This window comes from Sceloporus occidentalis, unplaced genomic scaffold, assembly GCF_023333645.1.
Source record: "Sceloporus occidentalis isolate IW3139 unplaced genomic scaffold, rSceOcc1.0.p SCAF_14, whole genome shotgun sequence".
In the NCBI taxonomy this organism is placed as follows: Eukaryota; Metazoa; Chordata; class Lepidosauria; order Squamata; family Phrynosomatidae; genus Sceloporus; species Sceloporus occidentalis.
Window position 1 is genome coordinate 7426792 of NW_028316994.1, and position 15024 is coordinate 7441815.

General features: G+C 43.5%; 1 protein-coding gene across 2 annotated transcripts in view; it reads left to right on the forward strand.

Annotated features, from left to right (window-relative positions):
* The first annotated feature begins 9032 nt into the window (after positions 1 to 9032).
* LOC149303723 (myocardin-like) overlaps positions 9033 to 15024 on the forward strand; it is a 30588-nt gene continuing 24596 nt past the window's right edge. For both annotated transcript variants that reach the window (XM_089480180.1, XM_089480181.1), the window contains exon 1: positions 9033 to 9117. In XM_089480180.1, the coding sequence (XP_089336306.1) occupies positions 9063 to 9117 (55 nt within the window). In that variant the 5' untranslated portion in view covers positions 9033 to 9062. The remainder of the gene's footprint in view (positions 9118 to 15024) is intronic.

Sequence of the window (15024 nt, forward strand, 5' to 3'; positions counted from 1 at the left end):
CCTTTCTTCACTGCAATAAAACTCTTAATTATTATAAAGAAATTAGACATATTTTGATATGAAGGGAAACTCCTGTGTAAATATCGACAGCTCCCAGAACATAGTGTTATAGAAGGTAGAGCAGGAATGACAGACAGAGTTCTGGCTACACTAGTGCCAGTATGATACATGTGTGTGTGTGTGTGCGCGCGTGCACACATGCATTTAAAACACTAGGATGTTTCAGAGTTCAGTGGTGTTTCTGAAACATGCCTATTTGTTATAGTGATCTTTGTAAGCATTTAAGAAAGCGAGAGTAAGTAAGCTAGGAAGTAACTGAATTTTGTAATGAGTTAATTTGGCATCTAGTTTCTTATTTGCAGTAGCAAGTTACAATGTAATTACTTTTTTGCCTTGTAAGAGCCACTGCTGGAATTCACTACTTTTCAAGGGAATGGGGAACAGTTGTCTACCTGTTATCTGTTATTCACTATGTGTGCTGACTAAATCTGAATAATGGGAAGGGCAAAAGGAAGAGTCATATGAGTAGATGCCACATGAAAAGGACTGCTTTGTAGTAGTAGTTCTCGTTGCTTTTGTATTTTTCTCAGAATTGTCAAGGTGCAATGTCTGAATTGCCCATTTGGGGGAACCAGAGGGCATTTCCCTGCATTTTCCAATGGCACAACACTAAAAGTATCATGTTAATAGACTGAGTAACCCCACTAGATTGCGGTAACAGTAGCAAGTGAGTGACCTGTTGGACAATCAAAGTAATGATGACTAATCTAACTGTTTCTTTTTAAAAGTATCAACCTACGTCTGCATCTCTGTAAAATACTGGAATGTGTATGGGTTGGGAGCCAGGATCCTTCAGTTCTTTAGTGTCAATACAAGCCTAGCTGCGTCTCTGGGACGTGCCTCTTTTCCATTGTCCCAGACCACAAGTGCTATCTTTGTCAACAGCGTCAGGCCCACGGCAGCTCCTGGAATTAATCTCTGCAATCTGAGCCCGGGAAAGACCTATGAGCTCATCTCCCTCTCCCTATCCCCAGGCACCATTTGGAGCTCCTAGCAAAGGGATTGTGGTCCAAGGATATCACACAGCCAAGGCGTGAGAATCCAGCACCATTCACCTGAGACACAGCAGAGGGGGAGACAAGGGCAAGGAAAAGAGCACAGGGATTCAGCATGCATGAGCAGGAATTTTTAGCTCTGAATCATGAGGCCCTACTTGCCAGGAGTCCTTACCAAATGCAGCAAGGGGCACAGCTGCACACATACCCAGCTCATGGAGAGATTAGCCATCCTGGTTCAGTAAAATATATATTTTATCTTTTAGTAATATATATATATTATTAGTCACTCTGGTTAAAATGGCAAACACACATGCACAAGTCAGGATACAGAACAAACCACAAGCACACTGCATCATGGGAAAATTACCGCATGAAGTGCTAGTGATAAAATTGAGGTAGTATCACAACTATGATTCTTCTCCTTTCGCATGACATTGCCACTCATCCATTGCTGATCTGTTGTTATACTGTTATTATCGTCCAGTTTTATATTAACGAGAGATACCTGTCAATGCGAACTTGTGCGATAATAACTGCGACAACAGATCAGCAGTGGATGAGTTGTGCGAGAACGAGAGGAATCACAAGTTGTAATTCCACCTTAATTCCATCACTAGTGCCTTGTGCAGTAATCTCCATAGATTAAGAATACTTCTGGACATACAACACATTACCCTCCTTTGTCTTTAAACTATGAACCAGTGTGCAGGAAATGTTTTAGTCTCCAGAGAAAAGTCGGGAAATGTTTTTCTTTTGGACTGCAATTCCAGTAAGCATGGACTATGTTGACTGGGGACCATGGGAGCTGTAGCCCAAAAAAGTCACTGCCAAGCTCCAATCCTCCATTTCTGTCAGTAGAAGTATGTGCCCTTCATACTTGCATAATTTCATTTGGCTATCTGTGCTTATGTGAGAGCAAACAGATCATGAGGATCATTTGTGCTTACGTGAGAGCAAAAAGATCCTGATGATTCATGGCTTCTTGTAGAAAGCCAGTCTTACAAGAAGACACTCTCTCTCACTGCTTCATTCACTTTCTCAGTTCTTCACACAAATTTGTGCTCCTGATGCTTCATGTGGGGAGATGTCTTTGAGACACACAACCATGAGGGGTCAGTGTTGCTCATCCATTCAAACCATTATGTTCAGTCCATCATATCCACACATGTGTGCAAAGGTTTGGGCACATATTGTGCACACACACCCACACCCACATATGCAAGAGAGACCTTTTCCTCGATCTGCAATGCTGGCTAGGCTCCAGAAGAAGGTGGGCTGAGGGTGGTGCCAAGGGGCAGGACACATAGTAGGGGGCAGGGCAGGGAGCATGTCTGACTTTAAATACCCTGCTCCGAACCTGATCCGCCGCGTCAGTGAAATCTAGTGCGGGCCCTGGATGGCTGGCAACAGGTGACACCTGTTGTGTGAAGAAACGCTCCCTGTGGCCCGACAGCAGCCACTGGGAAAGGGCAAAGGGGACCCAGCAAGCATGCCCACCTCAGTCACTCCTGGATCTTCACAGCAGCTGGCATGAGAAGAAGGCCAATATGTTGATGAATAATCTCTGCAGGGACATGAGGCTTGCTCTGTTCACATCTAAGTCCTACCTGAGATGATTTCTGCCCCTTTCTCTATGTTCTTGTAAAAAATAAAGACCAAAGACCAGTAAATATAAAAAGAAACTTCTGTTCAGTGCCAGCTCTGCAGATAGATATACAGAAATAAGTGATACCTGCAACAAAATGTTGCAATACATTCTCATCCAATAACGAAAGGAAGATTCAAGGTACTAGCTAGCCATGTCTCCTCCCAGGATACAATAAACCAACTGCAGAAGAGTGGTGTAGTGGTTTGAGCATGGACTGTGACTCTGGAGACCGGGGTTGGGAATCCCTGCTTGGGAATGAGAGGCTGAAAGTATGAGTCACCCAGTGGCTTTCAGGGCTGAGCTGGGAATCGAATCCTGGTCTCCAGAGTCTAGTTCAGCACTCAAACCGTTACTTGATTTTTGCCTCATTTCTCTCTCTCTCAGGGTTCTCCCTCAGAGCTTGGTAAAATCACTTTTCAGATTACAGTTCCTGTCACTTGTTGCTGTTGTTGTATGGCTTCAAGTCAATGCATAGTGCTTTGAGTGCCGGACTAGGAGTCTGGAGACCAGGGTTCGAATCCCCACTCAGCCACAAAAACCCACTGGGTGATCTTGGGCAAGTTGGAAGGCAATGGCAAACCCCCTCTGATGAAAATTGCCAAGAAAACCCCATGATAGCTTCATCCTAGAGTTTCCATAAGTCGTAAATGTCTTGAAGGCACACACAAGAGTGACAAAAATTGCTTTGGGCCCTCAATACAACACCCAGGACCTCCAACTTTTCCTGCCCTCTCATGGTAAAAAGGGCCATTTAAAGGCTCTTTAGGGGTTCCTCCAGCCTTGTTTCGGGCTTGAAATAGCTTTTTCAACACCAGAACTAACTGTCCAGTTACTTCTAATTTTGGAAAGTAAGGGAGGGCAAGCCCCTTGGGTCTTGGAGAGATAAAAACAAGGAAGGTGCAGTCCCTGGTGTCTCAGCAACTGCCCAATGAAAAAACTTTTCTAGTCCATACAAAAGTTACTTTTTTGGAGTATAGTTCCCACTTGCCCAAACCAGCATAGGACCTAGATGTGGCTAGCTGGTGCATTCTGGGAGATGAAGTCCAAAAAAGTAATATTTTGAAAGATCTGTGTTCTTAGATCAAGTCAATTCTCCTCCCAGCCTCAACTTGGTTTTCAGTTTTTCTTTTCTGTCAAGATCCACAAAGAAACACTGTTTTGCAAAGGATGACTCTCGTTTTATTATTATGCTTTTTTCGAAGATACATTTGTAATTCTGCAAACCTTGGGATGAATTCAGGCACACCAGTCTCTCCCTGCTGCATTTCAGTAACCCTATGTTGGCCCCATTTCTCTTGGCATGATGCCCCTGGGTTTGCTGTTAGAACTGATTGTCTTTGAATATGTGTGGAGTCCATGTCCCTGGCATTGCTGCCAACTTTATGCGGCATTTCTGAACTATCCAAATGACAGTAGTCCCTCACCGAATACTCCTAATAGTTAGGAAAGCCTTGCTTCTCAGAACTTAAAGCTTGCTTTGTTAACAGTAGCAAGCTCAACGTGGCATAGTGGTTTTAGCGTTGGACTATGGAGACCAGGGTTCAAATCGCTGCTCGGCCTTGGAAACCCACTGGGTAATCCTTGGCAAATCACTCTATTTCAGCTTCAGAGGATGGCAATGGCAACCCCCCTCTGAAGAAACGCCTTTGGGTTGCCATAAGTCCTTGGAAATGACTTGAGGGTACACAACAACAACAAGCTCAAACATGACAGGGATTGTTACATGGCTGTTTTGCACATTACACGGTATGTTCTGCACATTGCGCTCTCCACTGTATGACACTAAAATCCTTCTACTTCAGTTTCCTCATCTTCTGTCTTCCATTCAGATATTTTCAATGGCTCTGATGTCAATGGGGCAGGGAATCCATTCTAGGGGCCCTTTCACACTATGGAGATTATCACATGGATTTAAACAGTGGGATAGAAACAGGATTGAAACTGTAATCATGGGATCTTATTGCACCACACTGTGGCTAGGCAGTAGGTATCCTATAGTCAATCCATGCTTCTGCCGCTGCATTAATGACTGGGAAAATCCCACAAATAGTTGTCAATCACATAGTTAGCACGTTATTGAAGTACCGTATATACTCAACTGTAAGTGGGCCTCATGTATAAGTCGAGGGCAAGTTTTGGGTTTTGATATGACCCATAGATAAATCAAGGGTCAAACTTAAGAGCATGTAACAAAGGATCTGAAGGATGATGCAAAGGGAAATGATGCCAAAGAACTTACAGAATTCCAGCAGGCATAACTGTTTGTACTCACACTAAACTAGTCTGGATGGATGAGAGAGTAGAGCGGGTTCAGAGCAAAGGATTTAAACTGGTTTCACTGCATCGCTCCCCATTCCTAATGAAGGCAAGAGTTTTTATTGCTGGGGAAGCAATTCGTCTTGGGTAGAAGATTTCTTTTCAGAAGTAAAAAGAAGCATGTTTTGTCTACTTTTTAACCTGGTTAATGTCGCATTAATGCACCTTAACAGTGGCGTCATCTGAAAAGCAATTGTGCTTTCGCATGTCTTTTCTACTTTCTGCCCGAGTTCATGTTGGGTTAATGTGGGACCTTATCACACGGAGGCAGATGGAAGGTTGTTTTTCAGACACATTGGTCCTGAAAGTAAAAATGAGTAGGTTTTGTTGGCTTTCCATTTGGTTTATTTTCATGCTATTTCTCTTTCATGCAAACGTCGTCTGAAAAACAACCGGCATTTGTGGGTTTTTTCCTACTTTCTGTTTGGGTTGACCCCGAATGTCATGTGAAAAACCTGCAAAAATCCCGCTTTTTCCAGGGATCCCTCCCATGTGATAAACTCCTTAATCTCATTTTAATCACGTTTTAATGTCAATTGTAAATGATCAAAGATGTATAAAAATGGATTATGCTGGAAATGTGGCAAATGTGAGGGTCGTGTATTAAGACAAAAACGTTCTGGGTTGAGGTTCACAAGACATTTACAAGAAACCTCTGAAATTAACAATGTTGATTAGAGAAAAACCGATGGAGAAATGAGAAAAAGATTGGGAAGCGATCTCTAAACATTGTCAAAATGGTCTCCGTAAAAGGTAAATACTTAAAACGTATTTCCACAAGGAAAGAATCCATGGATGTGATGGTATGGCATATAAAAGTAAGCCAAATTGATATTTTATTGATTAATGAACATAGTAGAGAAAGAGTACAGAATCCAGACATATAAGCAAAAAGATTTCTTATTTAAGAACCGATCTGCTATTAAATAGATGAAACAGATGCATCTGAGGAAGCAGACTTTACCAAAGCTGCAGGCTGCCTCTTTCTTTCTTTCTTTCTTTCTTTCTTTCTTTCTTTCTTTCTTCCAGTGAAACTGAAAGAAGGGTCTCCTTCCTCAGATGCATCTGAGGAAGTAGATTGAAGTCTACCAAAGCTCCAGGCTGCTGCCAGTTCCTTGCCCCCAGGGAGTCTCAAGGGTGCTGCAGGGGCTGACATGACCCAGCCGGGCTTCTGGAAGCAGGCGGCCCTCGAGGAGGGCTCCTGGGTCCCAAGGAGGAGGGCTGGGAGCGGGGCCTGTCCCTGTCCTGCTGAGGCAGCAGCAGCCGCCTTGCGGGTGTCGGGTGTCTGTCTGGGCGGCAGCAGCAGGTGGCTCCTTTGGGGCGGAGGAGGAGGAGGCGAGGCCTGGCCCCAGCCCTCGCCCTCCGCTCGGCCTCTCCCTCCGCCAAGGCCAGCCTCACCTGGGCAGCCAGGAAGAAAGAGGGAGCCCCGAGAGAGAGCCCCACAGAGAAGCCCAGGGGCCCCGGCCTCAGCCCCAGGAGAAGGCTCCCCCTCCATTCCGGTGAGCCCCAGACGCCCCTCGGTTGCTTTGGGGGAGAAGGGAAGGAAAGTGGGGGCCCTGGAAGGAGGGGAGTCACGAGCTGCACCTGGAGGCAGTGCTCCCCAAACTCTGCCCTTTCATGGACCTTTGGACTTCAGCTCCCAGAAGCCTCAGCCGTGTTGGACCATAGCCAGGGATGCTGGGAGCTGAAGTCCACAATTCCCTTAAACAGCACTGCCTTAAGGGGGGACTCCACTGCTCCCCAAATATCTGGCTTTGGGCAGAAGCCACTCAGCGTTTCCCAAACTTTGGGGTTTTGGGACTTCAGCTCCCAGAAGCCCCAGACAGCTTGGCCAACAGTCAGGGATTCTGGGAGCTGGAGTCCAAAGCATCTGGAGGTTCTGGGAAACACTGCCTTAAGGGTGACACCCCAAATATCTGGCCTTGGAGTGTTTCCCAAACTTTGGTGTTTGGGGACCTCAGCTCCAGAAGCCCCAGACAGCTTGCCTGAGAGGCAGGGATTCTGGGAGCTGGAGTCCAAAACATCTGGAGGGCCAAAGTGTGGGAAACACTGGGTTATGGGGCTCACCTGCCTCCCTTTAAAACCCTGGAGGTCGGTGGGAGTGGGGTGAGGTTCATGGGAGGAGGAAGGAGAGGCCCCAGGTTTCCAAATCAATGTGAAGACTTTACTTTTTACTTTTATTTTTACATTTTTATAAACAAAAATTATTTATTTATTATTGTTTATTTAATTAATTTTTATCCTGCCTTTCTCCCAAGTTGGGACCCAAGGCAGCTCACAACACACACACAAACACACACACACACACACACACACACTGGTGTGACTTTCTGACTTATGGCAACTCTAAGGCAAACCTATCATAGGGTTTTCTTGGCAAGGTTTGTTCAGAGGAGGTTTGCCATTGCCTTCCCCTGATCAGGGACGTAGTTAGGATTTTGGGAAGGGGGGTCCAGTTTAAGTGCCACCATTATAATGGCGCTTGGGTGCAGCGGTGTAGCAGCACATACCATTCATTGTATCTTAACAGTGGGGGGGGGACAGACCCCACGGACCCCCCCTTGGCTACGTCCCTGCCCTGAGGCTGAGAGAGTATGACTTGCCAAAGGTCAGCCAGTGAGTGTCATGGCTGAGCCGGAAACTGAATCCTGGCTTCCAGAACCATGGGACGTTATCAGACAAGGGAAATTGGGAGTATAATCCAATGGCAATCTGAATGCAATCATGAGGTTTCACGTTATGGCGTGATAGACTACCACACACAAATTCGGGCAATGGCAAGCTATTTTCGGGCAATGGGAAGCTAGTTTGAACACAATTCAGATTCACGTAAATTCACTGAACTAGCGAATTCACATAAATGCATTCTGGCCCCACTTTCTTTTCATTCGGAATTAAGAGAAACTCCTCCTGTGTGATAAAGTCCTATGTCTTTAAACAGTGCAGAAACTCAACAGGCAAAGCCCATTCCTTTTAGTTTAGAGAGAAATGGTGCATTTTTACCTGTTGCCATGGTATGCGATTCTTATTTTTCCCCTGGGATGACAAGATAGATGTTTCTCTCCCACTCCATCATTTCATTTTCATAACCATCCTGTGAAGTAGATTCGTTTCTCTGCACAGCAACCCCCGTGTATTAGAATCGGGCTGCATCTGCACTGCAGAAATAATGCAGTTTGACACTACTTTGACTGCCATGGCTCAGCGTGATGGAATTCTGGGACTTGTAGTGGCACCAGAGCTGTCTGGCAGAGAAGGCCAAATATCTCACAAAACTACAAACCCCAGAAATCCATAGCATGGAGCCATGGCAGTTAAAGCAGTGTCAAATTGCATTATTTCTGCAGTGCAGATGCAGCCATAGCTGTGCTAGTCTGGGATTTCAGAGTGTTAAAGGATCTTGTAGCATCTTTGAGACTAATTTTGTAAAAGAATTTGTAGCAAAAACGTTCATAGACTGAGGTCTACATCCTCAGGTGCATGGATGCATTTGAGGAAGTAGACCAAGCCTACGAAAGCTTATGCTACAACTTCTTTTGCACCGTTAGTCTGAAAGGTGCTGCAAGATCTTGTGTAGTAGGTTATTGCCTGAAAATATTACTACGCACATTCACAATTCTCCATGAGATTTATACAGTGGGCCCTTGGTATGTGCTGAGGTTTCGTTTCGGGACCCACCTCAGATACCAAAATCTGTGGATGTTCAAGTCCTGTTAAATACAATGGCATATTAAATTGGTGTCCCTTATATAAAATGGCAAGGTCAAATTTGCTTTTTCGAATTTATTTATTTTTAAAATATTTTCAAGCAGATGATACTTGAATCCTTGGATGAAAAAACTATGGATACAGACGGCTGACTAGTGACTATGTAGGCTGAGAGAAAGCGGCTGGACCCCAGGAGCGTTATGACTGAATGGGGACGAGGGTACACGGATTTCCTTCTTCTTCAGCTCATATTTTCTCTCTTTTTCTCCCTTCTTCCCCAACACCTTGGGATCTACTTCAGATTTGGTTTTGTAGCTGCAAAGATTCCAAAGATGACACTCCTGGCTTCTGAGCGATCAATGCTGATCCGAAGCAAGTTCCGCTCTGGTAAGTAGGATCTCTGAAAGTGACTTTTAAAGGATTTTATTTTACTCTTTTGGCATATATATGTTATGTGTTGAGGGTTAGGTGTCTTTGTGGTGCTAATAATTGTGGCCCACAAACCCAGAGGAATCCCTAAGCCCCTATCTACTCGCCTTCCATTTTAAAAACCTTTCTCATCAGTGCCCCCTGGCGAACTGAAGAACAATATAATCAAATAACTAAGAGCCTGTACAGACAGGCCAAAATAAAGCTGCTTCACTTTATTTGGACGTATTCTGTTTAAATGATGTATGCATCCTAAGAGGTCAGAAGCCGCGCCAAAGCCACACTCCAGCCCTAAGGACTGGAATGCAGCTTTGGCGCAGCTTCTGGCCTCTTAAGATGCATGTGTCATTTAAAAAGCATACCTCCAAAGTGACCCAAAGCAGCTTTATTTTGGCCTGTCTGTACAGGCCCTAAGGGTCTTTTACAATTCTGATTCCACTTTAACCAGCATGTTTCCATTCTGTGGAATCCTGGGATTTGCAGTTTAGGGAGGGATATATACAGCTCTCTGCCAGAATGCTCTGCTTCCATCCATAACTTGAAAATATTTTAAGAAGTGTACATTCCAAATAGCAAGCCTTGATTTTCCATTTTATATAACAGATGCCATTATATTCAATGGGACTTGATCATCCATGGGTTTTGGTATCCACAGGTGGTCCTGGAACCAAACCCCAGTGGATAACAAGGATCCACTGTATATAAAATTATTTGAGTAAAGAAAAGCATATATTTGCTTATTTTGAAACATTTTCTGTCTGCTCATTTTTGGGATGATCAGAAAGCTAAGTAGGGTATTAACTGTGGGATGGGTAGGAGGGTGGGTATTCTCCTTGACCTTCACTAGAGACTCTCCTGGTGGGTTGTTCTCAAACTGATCTGTCTGGTTTCTGCTCTGCCTCTGTTTATACAGGATGGTAGCAAAACTGGACAACTGCCAAAGTCTGTTACTGGCCATATTATTTCAGTATGTTAGGGTCACTTTCAAGGCCAGCCCTGATGTGAGACAGAGTAAGGCCATCACCTCATGGAGTAGATTCTCCAAAGTTGAGAGGTGTAAGAGTTGTGTGCCACACAGCAAGCTTTGTATTCCCTCTGTCAAGCTGTTGCTCTCAAGTGGGGTGGAAGATAAGTATCACATCACCAGTGTTTAGTTATCTTTATTTATTTATTTTGTTTCTATCCCGCCTTTCTGCCCGAAAGGGACCCAAGGTGGCTCACAAATAAAAATTCTAAAAACATATTACAATAAAACAGTTAAAAATATCATCTCAAAACAATATAAAATTACAAACATTAAAACCACACTAAAACCATGACACCCACCCTATATAACAGACACCCAAGCAACCCATAATTATACTGTACATTAAAAGCTTGCCTGAATAAAGTCGTGTTATGATTCATCTGCCAGTGCTCAGCTTTTATACATGGCATACGTTCCAACTATTCTGATTTATCAGGGACAGTCCTGATTAATCCCCTGTTGTCTTGTTTCTCTCTCCTCCTGCCACCTTAACCTTTGTCTTTAGCTTATTTCAGTTGCTGCAAATTGAGTTCAAAATGCAAAAGGAATTTGCATTCAGTTAACTTAACTAGGGGAAGTGGAGAAGATGGATTTAAATCTTGGCCTTACCAGTAGGCTCAAGCGAAAGCAAACTGCAGCAGCCTCTCCTAGCTTGTGCAATCTTCCTCATTAATAATTTTTGACATCTTAACCACATTTGCTTGGCTACAGATGTTCTGGTTTTCACCTCTGAAATGTTGGGAATGGAAAGGGTTAAATCTTGTCCTTTGCCTCAGATGGCAAAATGCCACAGTCTGGTTCTGACCCTTTTTGTCTGGTGTGGAAAAGACTTTACTGCATATATTTTGCATGTGAATTTTCCATTTATGTGAAGCAATCACTGGGGCTTAGTTCCCCTAAACCTAGTATGAGACTTGTTCTAATTGCTAGGTCTTGTTGTCAATTTAAAATTAAGGGTATTTCTAGGCATGCATGGAGTGCTTATCCCACACCAGTTAGTAAACACAAGTCCAAAATACACTGCAGAAATAATCTAGTTTGAGACTGCTTTAAATGCCCTGGCTCAATGATAGGGAATTCTGGGAACTGTGAGGCTTTTAGTCACCTCTATCAGAGAGCTCTGGTGCCCCAATAAACTACAGTTCCCAGGATTCTGCAGCACTGAGCTAGGACAGTTAAAATAGTCTCAAACTGGATTATTTCTGCAGTGTGTTTTGGACCACAGTTTACCATTAGCCACTTTGAACCCCATTTTTGAAGAAAAGCAGGATATAAATCAAATCATTCAGACCATTCCTCTACACATGTAGCTGGCTGAAGGTATGGTCCTTCAGGTTGGAAGGGGTGGATTCCCGCCACCCAAGCATGGACACAGTTTTTAAAGCAGTTGCCCACTTCACAGCCTTATCAGTGGTAATGTTAACAACATGTGCCGTAGTGTTGTAAAGCTAAATGCAGGGTAAAGTCAGGAACACAGATTAGGAGTGCATCTGCACTGCAGAAATAATTCAGTTTGACACCGCTTTAATAATAATAATAATAATAATAATAATAATAGGATTTATTTATATGCCACCCAATCACTGGGAATCTGGGCGGCTTAAAACAGAGGGGATAATAGATGGTTCCCTGCCCTCAGGCTTACAATCTAAAAAACTGCCATAACCCTGTGGTGTGGAATTCTGGGAATTGTAGTTTGTTGTGACACCAGAGCTCTCTGGATAGAGAAGGCTAAATGTTTCACAAAACTACAGATTCCAAATTTCCATAGCATTGAGCCATGGCAGTTAAAGTGGTGTCAATCTGGATTCTTTCTGCAATGTAGATGCAGCTATGAAAACATTTTTACCCAGAGATCAGATTCCACTTGTGGAATGATTTTGGGTGTTGCTTTCTATTATTTAGTGGGCTGAAGAGCATAGGAAAGGGTTAACGCAAAATGAGCAGGATAAAGTATAAAAGAGCATGCAATATCTTGCCAGTCTGCAAATGAGAGCTCTTGCTCCATGCAAAACTTTCCCAGGGGCTGCAAACCAGAGCATGGGGGAAGGGGAGTTCCCATCCTCCAAAAGCAGTGTGCAACAATGTGGCTGTCTATATTTGCATGTATGGAATTAAAAAGTCAAAATAAGATCACTCACACCGCATTGGTTCATTATTTTTATGATAGTAAAATTTACCAAGAAAGTCGTGACTTCCTTCAGTGGTCTGCTGCTTATCTGAAACAGAAGGCCTTGCACATGATGAGCTGGAACTGGCCTACCATTAGCCAGGCTGAGGTGGCCACCTCAGGCAGTGAATTAGGATGTCAGTATTTTTACTGCCAGAAACTGAGAGAGACATTTGTGAAATCTGCTGGCTCAGGTGCTAAAATAACCTAACTGTCCTATGGTACTGCACATTTTAACTTTGGGAGTGGAGGAAGGGCTCAATGTGCTGTTCTGCCTTAGGCAGCAGAATGTCCTGGACCAGTCCTGCAGATAAGCATTTTCTTACCTCTTCATGAAGATATAAATAAATGGACTAAGACAACAGTTAAATCTTTTCAATGTAAATGGGAGGAGTGGGAATGTCAATCCAGATACAGTCAGCCCTTCATATGCACGGATTTTTTATACAAGGATTCAAGCATCCATGGTTTGAAAATGTTAAAAAAAAAAGTATAAATTTCAAATATCAAACCTTGATTTCACATTTTTTATAAGGGACACCATTTTGCTATGTCATTATATTTAATGGGACTTGAGCATCCACAGATTTTGTTATCCACGGGGCATCTTGGAACCAAACTTCAGCGTATAGCAAGGGTCCACTGTATTTATGAGTGCCCCACATTTTTTCCGTGTTTGGCCATGTACATTTATGCACTGATTGAGGGCCAGTGCTTGTAGGTGGAGAGAAACCCGCCATGTTTCATTTTCAAAAATTGCCTTACCTTACGACTGACATTCCTCAAATGAAAACAAAGACACATGTGGCCAAGCAACACCAGAGTGTGGTCAAGGTGGCAAAAGCTATTAATATGGTAGAACACACAAGCTAGAAGAGACTGCAGGAGTTTGCTTTTACTTGAGCATAGTAGGAAGGGCAAGACTAGGAAGGGCAAGATTCTGACCTCTCTTCTCCTTTCTCCTTTGCTGAATTAATTGATTGCAAACTCCTTTTGCACTTTGAACTGAGTTTGTAGCAATTGAAGTAAGCTGGGGACAAAGGGCGAAAGTTGTCCTACCAAATTGAAACATTTAGGGAATATGGCACTGCACTGAAAATATGTGCAGAATTCTAGTTGGCAACTGGTCAGACTATGCTTAGAAAATGTTTTATCATGGGTATTAAAACAGTATTGCCTGCTAAACCTTTTAGCTGGGGCTGTTTTAATCAGGGAGGACCCATTTTAATCTGTGTATTGTGCATGTGTATTTGTGTCTGTCTTTGTTGGTTCTGGCATGTAATTGTAAGTCATCACCCTTCTTCCAATCTTTTGAAAAAGCAATAATAGTGGGAATTAGTTGCAAAAACCTGTTTACATTCAGTTGCATTAGTTGACAATTGGTAAAAGGTACACTATTACTTCTCTAAACATTCTTTAAGTGGTTGGAAAACCTAGTGAATGTGACAGAGATGTAAGTTACACAAATATTTGCATCAAGAAGCTAACACTGGGTAGAATTCCCCAAAGTGGCAAAATATTTGTTTGCCCCTGTGTCATGTGTGAAATGTCATTCATGATGTGTGACCATTGGGTTACACAGGCACACACATTGCTGCCCCTTTGCAAGAGTTCCTGCAGCCTCTGGCCTGGGAGTTAGGGGCATCTTGTGTTTCCAGCCTTTTAAATAAATAGCTAGTGGCGTCACCCCAGCTGCTGCTGACAACGGGACAAATGCCCGGGCAAGCAAGCAAGCAGGCAAGAGAGAAGGGGGCACAGGAATAGAAGCAGTCCCACCCTCCAAAAGTATGATGTGCCTGCTGTTTGATAGTGGGGCAATGGGAAGAATCTTACCCACTCAAGTATACCCACTTTATGATGGGCCTTGAACAAAGTTATCATTTCCAGCACAACAAGCTATTGTCCCAGGGGGGATGGTATTAGGATCTGAAAGTCAGAGAGAAGAGTTGACACACAGCTCTTGATTTCAAAGCACTATGGTGTAACTATTTCTGATTTCTGCAGTGCAGCTGTGTCATAGCTGCTGTGCCAACTGTATCATTTTCCCTTCCCATAGGAGTCTGCAGTACCTGAGCAGGGCTGTTGATGATGGGGGACATGGAGGTTTCTCATTCATAGGGTCACCATAGGTCAAAGTCGAAGACAGCAGTTAACAAAAATATGCCTTTGTACTGGATCAGTGGTTAGGCAGCTTTCCCTACTCTGGAGCCTTCCAGCAGAAACAGGAAATATTGCCACTCCGCATACTGGTTGGAGGATTCTCGGATTTTTGTCCAAAAATAACTTTTCACAGCCCTGCCCTCGGGATATGTTGGATTACACCTCCCATCATCCCCCAGCCAGCACTGTATCAAGTTGTGGGAGCATGTGGTAAGCAAAAGAAGCCATTGATGAATCAAACTGATCTGCTCTTTATTCTAGGTATTATTACAGCTGATCCACTTTTTATTCTAAAATCCAGATGTCAGGTCAGAGGAAGTACAGGAAAATTAGAGCCGTCTTAGCATCTCTAGTCATCTACACTCATCCCTCCATGTTTGTGGCTTTGATTTTTGCAGATTTTATTATTCATGGATGTTATTAATACGTTCTGTCTAGGAATATCTAGGTCCTCCAGTGCAACTCTGTGGTCAACTTTAACCAAAAATCGCACTGAAGGGCTCCTAGA